This window comes from Magnolia sinica, chromosome 1 (assembly GCF_029962835.1).
Source record: "Magnolia sinica isolate HGM2019 chromosome 1, MsV1, whole genome shotgun sequence".
In the NCBI taxonomy this organism is placed as follows: Eukaryota; Viridiplantae; Streptophyta; class Magnoliopsida; order Magnoliales; family Magnoliaceae; genus Magnolia; species Magnolia sinica.
The window spans coordinates 77914480-77934072 of record NC_080573.1 but is presented as its reverse complement, the minus strand read 5'-3'; the positions used below and the strand labels follow the sequence as shown (position 1 = coordinate 77934072).

The following is a 19593-nucleotide window of genomic DNA, read 5'->3' as shown; positions in this document are numbered from 1 at the left end:
TGTGTGTGTGATTTTGTAGATGGCATGGCATAGATTGATGGTAGTTTGAAGTGTGAAGTGAGATTATTCTTTTACTTTCTTCTTCTTTCTAGTCTCTTCCTACACACCCTATCCACTCTACACACATGGGCTTTTAGTCTAAAGACTTCTGTTGGGTTCTACAACACAAAAACAAAAGAAATAATAATAATAATAAGAGCTTGGGAGAGTTTGCAGTAATGAACTTTAGAATATCTAGAGATGATCTCCCATCATCCTGTTTTCTTCTTCTTTTTTATATGAGATGCTTTCATCTCATTAGATAAATTACTGTTGCCAATCAACAAAATCAAGTAAAAATGAAAAGTTAAATGAGTTCACACTCTGAATCAAATTCTTTGCAAACCATAGAAAAAGAGAAGAAAAACAAAAAGAAAATCATATCAGCATGAAGATTACAGAACATTAGAGTCTAAGGGGGTAATGAAGCTAAGTTACCCTAATATAGAACTGCAATATGGAAAACAATCAAATTTAGTACCGAAAGTAAACATTAAGCTGATGTAACAAGAACTGCCCTAGAAGTCTAAATCAACCAATTAAGCAATTTTGATGAAGGAACATGCATATAGATTAAGCAAAGGATCGTAAGTGACTATAATGTCCCCTTACCTTCAAAGGTTCATGACTTCCCTCTGCCACTGAAATGTTAGGGTGCCCCGCAATCTCACACTATCCTTTGACACATTAAAAATAGTAATTAATGAAGAACACATTCCTAAAACATGAAAAAGGAAACCTTAGAAATTTAAGAGTCATAAAATCAAAATCATCTCCATAAAATATGAGGTTTGTTAATCGTACGTGCATATACAAAGAATCCCAGACCATCTAAACACTACCCATGTGCCAATGTCCTAAATGGCTGTAAGATCCACGTCATCCAGCAAGCAGGTTCCACTGTGCAGAGCCCTTGGCCAAAATATCTAGCCAGTCGTGCAGTTTAATGTTAGAACAAATGGACAGATTGGGAAAACATGGACAAAGTTTTTCATCAATTCATTTGCTTCAGAATCTATCGCCACCAGTCCAAATTTGGGCCAGTTCATCCATACGGGAAGACCCACATGATGGACAGCTTGTATCTCACACCCGTGTGGCACATCGGCATATGTTTGTGTTAATTAGATGAGGTTCCTTTCGACACAATTATCGGATTAGAAAATCTCAAAAAATAAAAAGCACATGATTTTGGCACACTAAGATAAGAAATACCTACGTACCAGAAGCAATGCATTGCGAGTGGCATCTTCTGTCCTAACATTACCAAATATTGTTGTCAAACCCAAGATCTCCAGATTTGGCATTTGAAAAGCCATCAAGATGGCCATGCTATCATCTGCAACCAACGCAGGAATGAAAAATGCAAATGATTCTGCAACTCCACATTTATCGATAAAACTATACCAAGGAAAAAGCTTTGCTAGATAGCTCACCCTTCTTGCTCCTGTATTTTTGCTAGTGTCTTGTGTGACTTAACATGGAGTGATTCAAATGTTCATATAGTATATCCCACCACAGAAATCCCATTGTCAGAGATCAATCTCACCCATACAAAGGACTAGAAAAATGGTCTATGTATCAACACCTTGTATGAAAGGCAAGATCAATGATCGATGGGCTCTTTTACACTTGGACCATCCCATGGTGGGCTTACTAGATGGAGTCTGAATCACATTTGTGATAAGGCACATGAAAAAGCAACAAATGGTGAACAATGTGAGCAAATTTCCTCAGATTAAAAAATAAATGAAAGAACTGATCCATATGCACCTTTAAAAAGTAAGCAATGAGAGAAAAGACAATGAAGGGAAAATTCTATATTCACATTGTATATTAACTCACCCTTGTGCATGCTTATAATACCAAACAACAAAAAGAAAACATCACAGTAGATATGAACATGCTACTGAACAACAAAAGAAAGCAAAGCAATTGCCATGAATATACTTCAACTAGAAAAATCTATAAATATTTGGCTTACTGCCAGAACTCGCAAATTTTAGTTTAGAGACCAATGTCTGTTAAACAAAACAGAAGGCTCTCAGACCCAGTACATCACAATAAAGGAAATCAAATATTTCAATCTCAAATAAAAGCTTCTACCATATATCTGCTTTGATCTCAAATCCCAAACTCACCAAGATAAATAGTAGTGCACTTGGATGCAGCTACAAATCGACTCCAAATTGCAATTACATATCCCTTCTGAATTGAACTTCAATGGAAAGTAAGCTTAAACTTAAGAACCACATTCCCATTATGGGCATTGACAACCTCTTGATAGAACTAAATATTCTCAAATCCAATCATCATCTCATTGTCATGATCATTATCTTCTTAGCCCTATCCAAATTTGGGGTTGGCTGTTAAAACGTAGATTGGCAAAAACTCTAATCTACGCTGCAAGCCAGACATCAGCTTTCCTCCGTTACACAGGGCTCTGGGCTACTGGCCATGCTAAAGGTTCCATGTTGACAAAGCTCAAACATGGTAGCCAGACTATTACAACCCTAAACGTTGATCACCGATTCATGATATGATCTTTCTCTAGTGAATCTCATTGGTGGGCCAGAACTACTGAATAGTTGTTTTTTTTTTTAGAGGCAATGAGAGAATTTCATTAAAACAGGAAAAAAGGAACACAAACAGAGGAAAGAAAGAAAAGAAAACGAAAACAGCTATCTGCTGAGATAGCAGACAGACGCTAGCACCCTAAGAAACAAAAATCACTTTTCAAACCCTTGACATTAGCCCCCCATTCAACAAGCAGCCTCTTGGCCCTAGCCCCGAATACACTAACTGAAGCCGAAACGTTGTTGAAGCATCTCTTGTTCCTTTCTAGCCAAACTGACCACCAGATAGCCAAAATGGCCATTTTCCAAATGGAGGATCTGGATCTTCCTAGCCTAAATCCATGCCACGACGCAAGAAGGTTGTGGGCCATGTCTGGAATACACCAGGAGATGCAGAACCTCTGACAAAACTCTATCCAGATTTGAGAAATAAATGGGCAATGCACCAGAAGATGGTCCACCGATTCCGCATCTTGCATACAGCACAGGCAAATGTTGACTAGCTGCATACCTCTCTTTCTGAAATTGTTAACCGTTAAAATTCTGTTGCGGTCCACTAACCATCCAAAGCAGATGAACTTGGGGGGCACCGGGAATTTCCAGATGAAAGGAGAAGCTGGGACAAAAGAGTTCGGAATAGGGAATAGAAAAGAGTACAAAGATTTGACTATGAAAGAGCTGGACTTATCTAGCCTCCAGAGCAACTTGTCGGGTTTGGATAACTGCGGCAGCGTTCTGGAAATGCAGTCCAACAGGTCCGTAAACTCAGAGAGCTCGCTGTCTCTGAGGTTCCTTGAACATCTCACGTCCCAAACTATTTGAGTTGCCGAGATGGAAAAACAATCTGAGATGAATATATTCTTAACTGGGGCCGGATGATGTTAGGGAATCAGGTCTTCAGTAATTCATCTCCCACCCATAAGTCTTCCCAAAAGTGGATGGCGGATCCACACCCCAGGTTGAAACTAATGTTGTGGAGGACCTCCTGTTTGGATCTGAGAATTCCTTTCCACAGGTGAGAGGTCCTGTAAGACGAGGAATCCTTGGTCCACCAGCCCCCCTGAGTAAAGCCATACTTCCCTTTGACAATTAGCGCACATAAAGCCTCTGGTTCTGCACCTAACCTCCATGTCCATTTGCCGAGCAGCACAAGGTTCATTGTTCTCAGGTTTTTGACGTTAGCCCCTCCTTCACGGAAAATCTTGCAGACTTCCTTCCATTCCAGGAGATGAATATTGCTCCTACTGAATAGTTGTTGAATCATTGGTGGATGTCACTGATCTCTGCTACTGTGATCCAGGGGATCATCTCCTCTGCTACTTATGCATGTTGGCCACCCATTGATGTTACTTACCTGCTGTTTGTTAATCATTGGGACTGGAGTCCACCTATGGCCTAAACTCATCACCATCCACTGCCTGACCACCATAAAACAATGTGTAAAAAATGTTGGTGGGCCTCTTCTGAAGGTTGGAGATCACTGCTGGTTTCATACCTGTGAGTGGACCTCTAGTTCGTGCTGTAAGATTTGGCTCATATCAGCCCAAGGCCAAGCCATCCCGCATATTACATGCAGCCTGGTTAATTTGTTACTGTTGCTATTGCTTGGGATCAGCCTGTTATATCACTATAGATGAGTCATTACTTTTGCCATGACTGACTACAATTGATAGATTGTGAATTGCTACTCCATAATCATTATCTATTTCTGTCAGTTGCCACTATTGGATGTCTCTTACAGCTCATGGATTTCACAACAGATTGTGCAACTATTTCTACAGCTGATCTCAAAGAACTTTTGAGAAGGAACACCATGACTCCTCACTCTACAACTTTTCTAGCCACCTCAGGTAATAAGCTAAATGCATCTTGGGTGATTGACTATGGTGCTACCCACCACATGAAAAGTAAAAAGTCCTTTTTCACGTCTGTTGACACCTCCATTACCTACCCTCCCATATCACCTGTTGATGGCTTCCTCTCTCCTGTTATTAGTAAAGGTAGTGTTTCTTTATGCACCCAAGTTTCCTCTTAATCTATTATCTGTCAGCCAATTAACCAAAACATTGAAATGTTCAATCACCCTTTTATCCTACACATTTTCTTCAGGATTTTAAAACAAAAGGCTATAATTAGAGGACCTGAACTACATGATCTCTACTATTTTCAAACAAGAGATGCTGGACTAGCTCTTACTGCTCGGAATGACAAGGATATCTCACTTTTGCAATGGCATGCCAGGTTTGGTCATCCCTCTGTTGATTCTCTTAAAAAGCTTGTTCCATCATTTATCCAAAGTCACTTCCATCAACTGTGAGGCATGTAAGTTAGCAAAGAATATTCGTTCTACCTATTTGTTGCAATCAGGTAATCATAGCTGCCCTCCATTCTCCTTAGTTCAGCTATTCTAATACCGAATGTGCATAAATTGCAGAACTTTATTACCTTTATCGATGGCTTCTCTGGCATGACTTGGGCCTTCTTAATGCATGATCATTCCAAGGTCTTTGACATGTTTAAGATCTTCCATTCTGAGGTCTGAAATCAAATACCTTCATCTTGGTAATGCCTTGGAATATGTCCCACAACTTCAAATCTTACCTCTGAGATGCCTACATCATCCATCAGACTTCATGTGCCTATACACCTCAACAAAATGGGATTGCAAAATGAAAGAACATACACCTTGAAATAGAAAGATCTCTCACCACCCACATGAATGTCCCCAAGCATTTTTGGAATTACACTATTCTCACATCATGTTATTCAATAAACTGGCAACCATCATCCATTCTTCATGGCCAAACACCATTTTCTATTCTCTTTCCTAAGCTTGTTACTTTCCCTTGCCACCCCACATCTTTGGTTGTACAGCTTTTTATCAAAAACATGACCCACAGTCTGATAAGTTTGGTGCACGTGCCACAAAATGTGCCTTCCTTGGATGCTCACGCACTCAGAAGGGATACACACAGTGTTTAAATTATCGGCGACAATATCGAATTGTCACCGATAATATCGGTATCGCTGGCTCAGCGATACCGAAAACCCATTTATTCGAATCTCTGCCAGATATCGTCGATAATGTCGCCGATATTTTCGAAGGGTGGGAACTGTAGCCAACAAGAGACGAGATGTTTTCAGCGATAAAATCGTCGAAATAAAAAACAAAAAACGCAAGAAAATACCTGTTTTTCACCCGGATCTAGTTGAAAACACGAATTTCAAGAGCTTCACAGCTGTTGAGTGCGGATCGGCAACTTTCCGGTAAGATTCAACCCAAAAAAAATTGGCTTTTCCGTCGAAAAATCCTCCAGCAGCTTCTTAAGAAAAAATCGGCTTGCGGGCTATGAAAATCTCGAGATTTTGTTGGAAAATAAAGGTTTAAAAAAAAAAAAAATTGGGATGAGGGAGAGGGATTTTCGGGTTGAAAATCTAGAGATTTTTGTGGGAAAGAGAGGATTTTCGGGTTTTTACAGAAATTGGGGATGGGATTTCATTTTAAACGGGGGTTTGGGTTTTGACAGTGCAGGTCAGTGCTCTGTGGGCCCCACCATGATGCATTTGTTATATCCATTCTGTCCATTAATTTTTAAATATAATTTTAGAGCTTGATACAAAAAAATAGGTAGATCTAAAATTCAGGTGGACCACACCATAGGAAAACAGTAGTCATTAAATGTCCACCATTTAAAACCTCCTGGGGCCCACTGTAATGTTTATTTGATATCCAAGCTGTTGATTAGGTCTTAAATACCTGGGTAAAGGGAAAAAAGAAATATCAGCTTGATCCAAAACTTTCATAGCCCGCAAGAAGTTTTTAATGGTAGACCGTATACGTTCAATCAACATTGTGTGGTCCACTTGAGATTTTGATCCATCTCATTTTTGGACTGTTATCATAAAATGATCTAGAAAAATGGACCGATGGAATGGATTAAACATATGCATCATGGTGGGACCACAGAGCATGGGCCAGTGGCGAGGCTTTAAATCAAACTGCGTACTGAGCTACTTAGTACGCTTTTATGGTAGTGAGTCAACTCATTTGGGCCCATTGTTAATGTATGTGATTTATCCACACCTTCTATCCATTTTTTCTGCTAATTTTAGTGGTTGATCCCAAAATTTAAGTAAATCCAAAGCTCAAATGGACCATACCATGGGAAACAGTGTGGAATAATGATTTCCACCGTTGAAACCTTGTTAGGGCCCAAGATTATGTTTATTTGTCATCCAACCTGTTCATAAGGTTGAACGGACCTCGATGAAGCGAAAACACGAATATCAGTTTGAGGAAAAGCTTTTGTGGCCTCCACGAATTTTTCAATGGTAGAGGTTCAATCACATTGTTTCCTGTGATGTGATCCACTTGAGCATTTTATATTCTTTCGTTTTGTGGTAAAGCCATAAAATTATGTATTAAAATGGATGAACAGAGTGGATAAAATAAATAAATAATAGTGGACCCCACAGTGTTTACTCAGTACACTAAGGGTACTGAATAACTCAGTAAGCAATCCGCTTCCTACCAGAACCGGATTGGCTGGTGTACTTCACACCAGTTATATATATCTGGTGTATTGACGTCAACAAGTTCTGTGGATCTGATCATGAGGTATGTGTTATATCCAAACCGTCCATCCATTTGGCATGCTCGTGTTAAGGCTTGAGACGAAAAATAAGATAGATCTAACTATCAAGTAGACCACACTGGAAAAAAAAAAAAGCAGTGGGAGATTAAACGTCTACCATTGAAACCCTTTTTGGGGTCACAGAAGTTTTGGATCAATACGAAATTTGTTTTTCCTCTTCATTCTGAACTTTGTGATCTTATGGACAGATTGGATGGAAAATAAACATTATGGCAGGCCCTATGAATTGTTTAACGGTGAAAATCATTATCTCTGCTGCTATTTGTGGTGTGGTCCAGATGATCTTTGGATATGATTCATTTTTTGGATAATGCTCTAAAAAGATCTATAAAAATAGATGAACGGTATAGATATAATAAATACATCACTGTAGGCCCATGTAACTTTGATCTACTTTGAACCGTCCATACAAGAGGAGCGTTAGTGCTCGTCTTCGCACGACACGTACCTACAACAGCTTAATAGCTGGTGTGTGGTACACCAGCCAATCCGCTTCCGCTTTGCACACCTCCATACAACCATGATGCATGTGTTGTATCCATACCATCCATCTATTTGGAGAGATCGTTTTATGACATGAGAAAAATAATGAGACAGATATAAAGCTTAAGTGGACCCCACCGTAGAAAACAGTGACATCCACCGTTCAAAACTTCTTAGGGGCCACAGAAGTTTCCAATCAAGCTTATATTTTTGTTTTCACTTCATCTATCTCTATGTTAACTTGTGATTAGGCTAGATCTAAAAAATACACCATGGTGAGCCCTATAAATGTTTCAACTAAATAGGCTGGATCTAAAAAAATACATCATGGTGGGCCCTATAAATGTTTCAACGATGGGTTGACTGATCCCACGGTTTTCTGTGGTGGGTTCACTTGAACTTCAGATTTATCTCATTATTCTTGTAAGTTTGCATTTGTATTATATAAACTCATTTTGATTACTATTTGAGTGATTTCTTACGACAACACATGCCTTTTGGCCCCCATTAAATGGAAACTTGTTATTTAATGCATTTTTTTTATAATTTTTTCATTCCTAAATATGTAAATATGTGTATTAGGCATGTCTTGAAGTTTCACTGAAAAATTCCACCATTTTCTCCATGTTTCCCCCGTTTTCCCTGCATTTCCGGTTATCGACAATATTATCGGCGATAACGATATTATATCTTTATCTCCGGCCAGCGAAACTTGTAGCGATACCGACAACTCGAACACTAGATACACATATTTTGATCCTTGAACTATATATATATATATATATATATATATATATATATATATATATATATATATATATATATATATATATATATATATATGTTAATGTCATGTTTTTCGAGGATATTCCCTATTTTTCTCATGAGGGGGAGGATCGTTTTGAGCTTCACCATGTTTTCCCTCGACCTCTAGATGTACCTCTTCCGTCTACTCCAACCTCAACATCCCATGGTACTGGAGATGAGTCATGTCCTTCACGTTCACCTGCCATACCTTTAGTTGAGGATCCTGCACTTGTGCCACCACCATCCAACCTTGATCTTCCTATTGCTCTCCGGAAAGGTACATGTTCCTGTACTTTGCACCCCATTTCTAACTGTGTCTCATACCACTATCTTACTGCTCGCTCCTATGCTTTTACATTGGCCTTATCCCATGTGGCAGTTCCTAAGTCACACCTAAATGCATTGGCTCATCGTAGGTGGCGACAAGCCATGGAAGATGAACTTGCCGCTATGCAATGCATTGGAATATGGTCTCTTGTCTCTCTCCTTTGGGGAAAAAGGACAGCTGGTTGCTTTCAAAAAAAAAAATGCTAGGTAGGATTATGAAAAACTCTCTCCTGTTACCAAACTAAACTCGGTGCAAGCTTTGATTTCTATTGCAGCTAACAAGTCATGGCCCCTATACCAGTTGGACGTCAAGAACGCTTTCCTCAATGGTGACCTAGCCAAAAAAGTCTACCTGTAAGCAACCACTGGGGTTTGTTGCTCAGGGAGAAAAAGGAAAAGTCTGCAAGCTACGAAAGGCTTCTTATGGACTAAAACAATCTCCCAAAGATTGGATCAAGAAATTCAGTCGTGTTATGGTGGGGAACATGGCTTCCATAGGTGTCAAGTTGATCACACGATATTTGTAAAGCAGAAATACAGAGCAATGGTGGTTTTGATCATCTACATTGACAATATAATCATCATTGGAAGCAATAAAGTTAGCATTTAGCAGACTAAAAACCACATCAAGAATCAATTCCAAACCAAAGATCTTGGTCCTCTTCAGTATTTTCTTAGAATTGAAGTAAAACAATCGTCTACTGGGATTCACCTGTCCCAAAGGAAATATACTCTGGACCTGGTGGAAGAAACTGAACCAATGGGTTGTAAGCCAAGTGATACCCCAATGGATACAACTAGCAAATTATCAAATGATAAATGTGAGTTCTTTGACAATCCATAGAAATACAGGAAACTTGTTGACAAGTTAATTTATTTAACTATTACTCGTCAGTCCTAACATATCATTTGTCATCGACATGGTAAGCTGTTTTATGCCGCGGGTCCAACATTGGGATGCAGACTTGTGAATTCTCTGGTATCTAAAATATGCTCCAGAAATAGGGCTTGTCTACAGATCTAATAAACCTCTCTTGGTCGAATCTTATGCCGATGAAGGTTGGGTTGGTTCAATAACTAACAGAAAGTCTACTTCAGTTACTGCAGATAAGTTGGAGGCAACCTAGTTACATGGAAGAGTAAGAAACAAACAGTCGTTGCCAGATTCAGTGTTGAGGCAGAATATAGGGCCATGGGCCTTGCTGTTTGTGAACTTTTGTGGGTCTGGTCACTTCTCCAAAAACTCTTATTATTTAATGGTTGTCTAGTGACTCTCTTCTGTGACAACCAAGCAGCATCTCATATAGCAAGCAATCCAGTATTCCATGAACATACAAAACACAAAGGTGGGTTGCCACTTCATCAAGGAAAAGATTGCCTCCCAAGAAGTTGTGATGAAGCACATTCCTTCAAAGATCCAATTAATGAATATCTTCACCAAACCTTTGCCTCATGGGCAAAGCTCGTATATTAATAACAAATTGGGCATGCTGGATATACATGCTCTAGCTTGAGGGGGAGTGTAGAAAGGAAAATATGTAGCTACTTGAATAGATTTTTTTAGTGAGTTGAATAAGTTATGTAGCATGAGTTCAATAAGTAGTTGGACCTTGGACCTTGGCCTTTGGCTCTTGAGCCCAGTCCAGGGCCCAAACACGATATGTACACGAAAATGTTATTATAAAAAGTAGCCGACTAGGGTTTTTGCTTATTACAACTATAGTTACCACTCTCTCTCGTTCTCTCACCTTCTTCCCACCACTTCTCCATTGGATGCCATTTCATACATACATTCAAACACAGCCAATTTGCCAACATAGCAGGTATGTGCAACATCCAAACAACACATAAGGTGGGTCCACCATGAAGATGACTACCACAAATCAAGTTTACTCCCCTCACCAAGTGGGCTGCCCCTATACAAAAAGAATGGGCAATTCAATGTTACCTAAAACAGAAACCCCCATGTCTTCCATTTCAGATTATGGATCATTTGCCATCCAGATCCCTATTTTTGGCAACCTAAAATTATAACTATATATTCTTATTATTGATTAAGTCAATGCAAATTTATATGTCAAGATTTATACTTTCATGTATTTACTTATAATATAACACTTTGTGCTTTCAGTATCAATATCGACAAATGTATTGCACCCTTTGGATATGGAAACATTTTGGGTATCGCATGGGAACTATCGGATGTATCACGTAACATATCACTATTTTGGGAAACATTATGAAATTGGTTGGGTTTTTCAATGAAACTTCAGGAGATGCTTAAAAAAGACATCATTACAAAATTAGAAATCAAAATATCACAAAAAAACAAATGCACATAATAAGTTTCTTTTGCATAGGGTCCTACAATATGTTTTCAGACAAAAGTGATGCAACTATATTCAAATTCAATTTGTATCATTTATAAATCTAAGAAGATATGTATGAAAACACAAGCAACACATTCAAAAGCCAAAAAAAGAATGTTACGAATAAGTCATATCTTCTCAAATATTTTCACAATTTTTAATTATTTTTAAATTAAAAACTAAAAAAAATATATATAAGTCACTAATATTTCTATATTCATGCCATTTATTAACCCATACAATGTATTAAGTTGTACTAAATCTGTCCTACAATATATGGTGCATTTATTATTTTTTTTTATTTCTTATAATTTTTTATAACCTTAATTATTTTTTAAAAATAAATAGATGAGTGTGACTAATGTTAAGATAAGCAAACACTCATAAATAAGTAAATATTAGGCACCAATACTAGTAAATGTATTTATTTATTTTAATTTTTAATTAATAATAATAATAATTTTACAAAAAAAAAAATCCAAATGTTCCATCAATCTGTAGATTAGATCGGCCTCCAAGCACTCTCACATTATTTTTTTCACAATCTAATTGCAAGTTAACTTAAATGGATGAAATTGCGATTTTTTTTCCTGAATTCACTCATTTTCTCCAAAATAAAAAATTGAAAGTCAAAGTCCATGATTGAGCATGCAAAACATGTAGAATCATGGATTACTAACTTCATACCACCTAAACATTTTAAACAAGAGAAAATCATTTACATTAGCAAAAACCTAACGATTGGGTTTCCAGCATCACATGCTCTTCGATCTTGATTTCTGCATCCATATCCCATTTTCTCTCAAAACAAATGACAAGCGTTGATTGAAATCCCCTTACGATTGTAACCACAGCAAAAAGGGAAGGGGGGGGGGGAGGTGGGCGGTGGGTTTTATGCAATTGTGATATTACATAATTGCAATATTCAATGTTTGTTGATACATCACGATATATCATGATGTATCAACCAATGCTAGTGAGTTTAACAACTTCAGCCCAGTTTCGTATTGGGGAGCTGCAATATTGATAGTATCGGTCGATACTATTGCAATCAATGATAACACTAAACGTGTGGGGACTATAAAATAACATTCACCATTTCATGTATAAATTGCAATATGAGTTCGTATATAAAATTATATTGCATAAAGTGTATGTATTGGAATGAGACATGATCCTACCCCTAACGTACCACTGTATTTCAGGAAGTAGCATACTACCTACTCATTCCCGTATCACGTACCAAAGCAACCCATGATCTACGTAACACTGGTCCCAACCACATTCAATACATGTGGCCCACCGATCAGTGCACCATCCTAATTTTTTATCTAGGCTCATATTCATGGCAACACCACTTATCACCACTCAAGTGTACATGATGGTTGCGAGATTGGGATGTGTGATGCATGTAAATATATGTGTGGACAACAATGAATGTGGGGCAAGCTAATCTCTACTTTTCATGTAAATGTATCTATTAGCAAGGGTGTATGTCAAGCAAGCAAATTACAAACAAGGAAGGAATTTTAGAAGGCAAATTTTCAAGACGTTGATAATATGGTGGCCAATATTGGAGTTATAAAAGGAAGATGGGTGGGAAGATGGAAAAGAACCACCGATAAGTTTCCTCAACACGAATTTTGATGAAAGTTCAATTGGGACACAAAACTAGCAAATGATTAGCTTTCTATAGGCTTATTTGTATCAAGGATTAAAATGAACAAAAGGCTAGAGCTCTCCTAGAAGGTTTATAGATTGATCATCATTGTCATGCCATCACTTGGTTGAGGATGACCATTGAATGATGGGTCCTTGGAGATTGGCATGGATGGCTTTAAAGAACGTCCACTATGACTTGGTATCACATGAGTTGTAGCGTGTCAGTGTGTAAAAATGGCCAACTCAACTTCAATTTGGTTTGACTCATTTAGACTCGGATAGGCCAGCCTAAATCGAGACAAGTCGGCCTAGATACATACCATATCGGGATGAATCAGACTGTGCAACTCATCCGAAGCATATATATTGAAATGTGGGTTTTCAAAACTCATCTTTCACTCAGTTTTTCTTGGTTTTCAAGGGTTGGGTAAAAGAGAAGATGTGCTTTCAAATATTGTTGCCGTCAATTGAAAGAAAAACGCATCGAAGTCTTCATATTTGTCATCCCTAGTTTCTGACATACAAACCCATTTTGGGGTTTTTGAAATCTGAGTTAAAAGTTTCTGTTTTCTAAAATTGATATAGTTTTCAACTCATAAAATTGTCTCACTCCCAAGGTGGAGGGAATAGTTGCCACATTAATATCATCATCTTCAGTTGAGCCTCACCCCAACTAATTCGGTTCAGGTACACAAATCTAATTCCGCTATTCCACTCTATCAAGGATTGAATCCTCAATTGAACCATGGGTTGTCGAATCTTTTCTTACTACCTCCATCCATGTCCCTTTTGGGCTTTCCTCTTGCCCTTTTAGAACCTTCCACTTGAACCAACTCACTCCTAACCAGAAAGCAGGTACATTAATAATTTAATATGCTCTTGGATATGATAGAGAGGACATCACCCTTACCAACATCATAAAGAGATGGAATGCCAATGGGTTTAAGCCGGCACACAGTTCCCTTTTGTATTGATCAACACATGTGTGTGTGTGTGTGTGTGTGTGTGTGTGTGTGTGTGTGTGTGTGTGTATATATATATTCAATAGTCTTAAATCTTGACCCTTATCTTCTAGACTTATGTAGTCACGTGTGCGTGCCTATGTTGTGTAAATCATAATTTGTAATCTTCATTTTGTTTCATGATGCAAATGAATCTATATTTTACACTTTGCACTTTTGTGAATACACTATTCATTTTGGACTTGTGTAAGTTGTCTAATGCCTATAAATCTATCTAAATTTCCCCCAATTTCTGCTAAATTTGTTTCTCTCTGTGTTCTTATTTTTATTTTTTTAAGTTTTTGATTTTTTCCAAATTTTTCTAAAAAATTTTAATGTTTCCTATTTTATTTTACTTTTATATAACTCTAACAAAGGGAGTTTGTTCTCTCATTTTCAGTCCCAAGCCTGAATAAAACAAGGTTGCGTCAAGTTGTCAGCCTAATTAAAACTTAGCCATAACTATTCCCATGATTCTTGACAATCTGAAATTTCATAGGGAATTCCAAGTGGCGCATGGCAACCCTTGCCAATTGCAATGAGAAGTAAGCAAGAGTTCTCACACCATTTTCCACAATGTGGATAACAAAGCTAGTCTAGGAGAATAAGATTTGTCTTACAACATGGAATGTAGGAACATTGACAGGAAGACTATACAAAGCTAGTGGATATGATGAAACGAAGTGGAGTTAACATAACCTACATACAAGAGACCAATTGGGAAGGGGCAAAAACTAAGGACATGACAACCATAGAAATGAGGGTAGGCAGTGGTAGACAAATATCTGAAGTATAAAATTGTAGATGTTAAGAGAGTAAGTGATAGGATTTAATTAATAAAGCTTATGTTGAAAGGAAAGATAATCAATGTCATCAGCATATATGCACTACAAGAAGGGTTGAAGGATAGAAACAAGAGAAATTTCTAGGAGGACATGAACGAACTAACGCAAGGAGTCACAAATGACAAGAGGATATTTCTATAGAGAGTTAGTAGGGTGTACGTTTATGGTGCATGTGAATGTGTATTTTTACATTGTATATATGGGTTCTTTGGGTGTGTGAATGTGCACAATGCTCGGTTATCCTGAGGAGTATGTAGTTGTGTTGTAGCATTACAATAAAAGAGTGTGCTTGGGTTTTTTGAACCTAACACACGCAAAACACATTTTCTTCAAAACCCTTTCTTCTTTCTTCTCTCTCCTTCCTATTCTCTCTTAAGATTATCTAACCTCAACTTGGTATCAAAGCAACTTTCGAGTTGATCAGAGCTACAAGGACTTGCTAACGTCAGGAACCGTACGGCTGACATCAAAATGTACAATCCGTACGGACTATTTTCGGTCGAGAAGAACATGGTTTGATGCGTCTCAATTTTAGAAGATTTGTGCTGATTTTTGTGGAACTTTTTGAAGTCATTTGAGGTATGTTGGAGCCACTTCTTTCATCTGACAAAAAAATAAAAATAAAAAAACCAATCTTCATTTTTCGACAATTTTACTCAAATCGGTGGAAATTTCTTCGAATCCTCTGCACATGATGGGTTGGTTTTGCCCTATTTGGCAGCCCAAGGTATTGTTTTGCATTAAGGGAGAGATTTGGGTGAGTTATGAGGCCCAAGGTGGTTTGGTTGGGCCATTTTTAGGGCCGTAAGGATTCTAAACATACATCAGAACTTCGGTTTATGTCTAGGTGGGTGTTTTTGGTGTGTGAGTTGTTTTTCACATCAAAATGAAGTCTATTTCTGGTTCTTGGAGAGTTTTTCAGTCCTAAGGCAGTTGTTAGAGCTCAGGCCCTCATCTAGAACTCAAATTTGGGTGGATCTAAGGTTCTTATACAGTGTGTGCCTTACTTGAGTTGTTGTTGCTTGATTTTCTTATTTGTGGATCCATGTGGACGACAAAAACTCCTCTAGATCCGGTGTGGAATCTTCGAAATCGAATCCCTTGATGATTACTACATTCAAGCTGAATGGTAACAACTATCTACAATGGGCCCAATCCGTAAAGTTGTTTTTAGGCGGTAGAGATATACTATCTTACATATTGGATGAAGCCCCAGACCCGTCGATGGAAATTTCAAGACTTGGACCAAGGAAAACTATCAAGTCATGGCTTGGCTCCTTAATAGTATGGATTCCACTGTAAGCAACTCTGTTATGTTCCTGACATTGGCCAAAAGAATCTGGGACACCCTCCATGACATGTATTCAGAGGAACAGAATATATCCAGAGTGTTTAAATTGATCTCTGATATTGACAAGTTTCAACAAGATTCAAGATCCCTGAAAGAGTATTTTTCCGCTCTTCGGGGTATATGGGATGAGCTAGATCTCTATCAACCCCTTCCCTCCTACTGTACAACAGATTATGATCATGCATGAAAGCAACATGAAGACACTCAAAGCATGCAATTCCTTGATGACCTAAACTCTGAGTACCACAATGTTCGAGAAGGGGAGGGCAGTTGGAGACCGTTCTTCTGACACCTATTTATGCCATGTGTTAGAGGTTCACTGCCTCAACCTCCTTTACGTTTATCCCTCCTGATCGATCAGAATATGCAATTGGAGACCGTTCTTCTTTTAGCCATGGATTTTGAGCTCCAATATGGGGTACACAGGGACGTGATCGTGATTTTGGTCCTAGTAATCAAGGTAGGGGCCATGAAGGTGAGCGTGGTGGCCGCGGCAGTTGTGGTTACAATTGATAAGGACGTGGTGGTCGTGACGGGCCCCGCACTTGTACGCATTATGGGAGCACAAACCACATAGTTGATAGATGTTGGGACCTCGGTGGGCTACCTTTGTGGGTTAGTGTATCCTTGGCTAGTAGTGTCTCAAGTGTTTTTAAACAATCTCCATGGATGACTGCTCCTAAGAAGCCTTCTTCAAGTGACTTTGTCGTCGTCCCATGAGGCCTATGAGGGCTTGATGAGACTGCACGTCTGTAATGCTCCTAATACATCCAAAGCCGCTGAAGCCCAGTCAGTAGATCAAATGTATGGAGCGAGAGGGGTGGGCGAGGAGTGAGAGGAAGCGATCGAAAAGGGGTGAGAGAGATAACAAGTAGATCATAGTTGAGGGATGAGAGGGCTGATCGAGGGGGACGAGGAAGAAGACAAGGAGAGTCAAGAGTAGAAAAAGGGAGATTGCCAATTGGGGTGGGATTTGTAGATGAGGAAGGGTTAAGGAAAAAGAAATGAGAGGGGAAGGAGTTTGAAGCCAAGAGGAGGAGAGAGTTATGGGTTAGGGCTGACAAGAAGAAGGCTCTAGGTGACAGTGGGAATCTGGTAGGTGACAACATGGGGGAGTTAGGAACTTGGTCTAGGTCTAGAGAAAGGGAAAGACATTGGGATAGGGTAAGGAGGGAAGGGACGGATGTGTCTTACCGGAGTTACCAACATTGTTTGTCGAGAATTTTCCAAATGGGTGGTTGGAGTTGAATTTCATCAGGAAGTTTGATTCGTTGGAGAAAGTAAGAGAAGTGGTCATTCCACATCTGAGGGGTGTTGCTCGTGGTTTTGCATTTGTTAGAATAAAGAAAGATGAGGCGGTTATGACCTTGAACAAAAGCTGGTTCGGTGGAAGACACCTCTCAGTGAAGAAAGTAAAATATGGACTGAAGGTTGCGAACCAGTGGCTTCTCAAAGACCAGATGGGGGAGGAAAGTAGAACGGGAGAGAGGAATGCTAGTGGGATCAATCAAGCAGACAGAAGGAGAAACAAATCAAGGGAAGACCAGATCATTCAGGGATGTTGTGGCTAGGAAGGATTTGAGCCAGGAGGAAACACAAGGAGTGAGCTCAAAGGAGGTTGGTGCTACGGATCTGGACAAAGGAAGGTGGGTGTGGAGGGGGTTGGAGGCTGAAGGTCCAACAGTTAATGTCCACTTGAACGTCCTTAAGAATGCTTCGTCGGCATTCCAATGATGCCTGGTAGTGGTCAGTCAAAAGCCAGGGCTTCATTAGTAACGGTGGTGGAGTGGCTCGAGCACAATTGTGTAGTGAAGGAAGCAGAAAAAGTGAATAAGCATCTGAGTGAGTCAGGTTTTGATTTCACTACAGCGGAAGGCAAACATTGAAAGAATCCTCCTTGAAGACAACTTCTTTTAGGGACAGCTTGGTGTTGGCAATCTGTAAATGGGAAGATTGATCTTCCTTATGGTGGGAAGACGTCCGGTTTCAGTTATGTGATCTTCCATTGGAATTTTAGGCTCAGGATGTGTTCATGAATCTGCAAGCCCACCTAATGAGCAGCAGACAAGCCTATATTTGGGCCAGGTAAAAACTACAGCAGGACACACCTGATGGATGACCAGATCTTCCAAGCATCTGCCAGTTTGGCACACACAGATGCGCATATGCAAGGAGCATTAACATTTTTAGCATTGCAAGATGCCAAAAAGAACCCAATTAGAATCCGCTTTTGATTTTCTTATTAGTATCTAAAAGTTCAATTTTTTTTAAAATAACAAGAGTAATTTCAATGTCTGCCATGCATGCGAAGCAACACGATAACTCGATCAAATCAAACAAACCATTCTCAGGGCCTCCTCATGGAATCCTTGCAATACAATTGGAACTTGTATGCAGTAATAAGGACCGCTTATCTAGTAAGCCACCATGTTGGTAAGCCAGAGCCCAAAGGGAAAACAGATCCGACCGCAGTATCCCTCCTATCAGCGAACCAAAAAGGGCAATGGCCCACTAAACTTCTGCCAATCAGTCAGAACGTCAATTCACATGGTGGCCCACCATCACCATGCACACATGCAGCGTGTGCATTACTAACAACCGTACATCATAAAAGCATTGGTCTACTGAAAAACAGATTCAACAATAAGATGAGAAAGAATGAACTTTTCTAAAAATATAAAAGGCAGAAATAAAAATAAAAATCGAGAAAAAGATAAGAGAAGAGAATTTACCGATCCCAGGATCTGTATCTATGATGATCTTTTCGGATACCTCCATTTTCCCTCTTTTTATTCGAGGCTTTCGTAGTAGGAGAAGAGAAAATCTCCTTTCTTCTCTCCTCTCCTGTTGGAAGAGAACACCGCTAGCCACCCTATATATAGAGAAATCAGAGAGAGGCTGGGCGTTGTTGGAAAGGCTCGCCCATGCTTGCTCGCTCCGGGCGCGGATCGCCTGTCTTTCGCAGGAACTTCTGCGACAATATATCGGGGTCCACCATGATGTTTGTGAGAAATCCACTCCGTCCATTCGTTTTTCCACATCATATTACAACGGGGGGCAAAAAACGAGTCAGATCTAATACTCAAGCGGTCCGTATGACAGGAGACAGTGAGGATTGGACGTTCACTGTTGAAACATTAATGCCGGCAACAGAAGTTCTAAATCAGGCTAATATTTTTCCGTTTTTGGTTCATCCTAGCAGGTATGTCCTTGTGAACGGTATAGATGGCATATAAACATCACGGTGGACCAAGGATGGTTTCAATGGTAGGCATTATCTTATCCAGTTTTTTTCCTTTCGTACGGCCCCCTTATTTTTAAATATGCCTTGTTTCTTGCCGTGTCGTAACATGATCTGGAAAAACGGATGGGCTGGGTGCCTTTCTCGCAAACATCACGGTGGGCCTCACTGGACGCGGAAGCCGTCCTACCCCCGCCCATCTCTAGCCGTGAACAGGAAGTTACGTGGGCAGGCCCA

At 39.3% G+C, this 19593-nt stretch overlaps 1 protein-coding gene across 2 annotated transcripts in view; it reads right to left on the bottom strand.

Moving 5' to 3' along the window:
• The window catches only part of LOC131251131 (probable uridine nucleosidase 1), a 28880-nt gene extending 9723 nt beyond the window's left edge, over window positions 1-19157 (bottom strand). For both annotated transcript variants that reach the window (XM_058251669.1, XM_058251674.1), the window contains exons 1-3: window positions 18848-19157; window positions 1263-1378; window positions 652-711 (exon numbers count right to left, since the gene is read on the bottom strand). In XM_058251669.1, the coding sequence (XP_058107652.1) occupies window positions 652-711; window positions 1263-1378; window positions 18848-19142 (471 nt within the window). In that variant the 5' untranslated portion in view covers window positions 19143-19157. The remainder of the gene's footprint in view (window positions 1-651; window positions 712-1262; window positions 1379-18847) is intronic.
• Window positions 19158-19593: the final 436 nt, after the last annotated feature.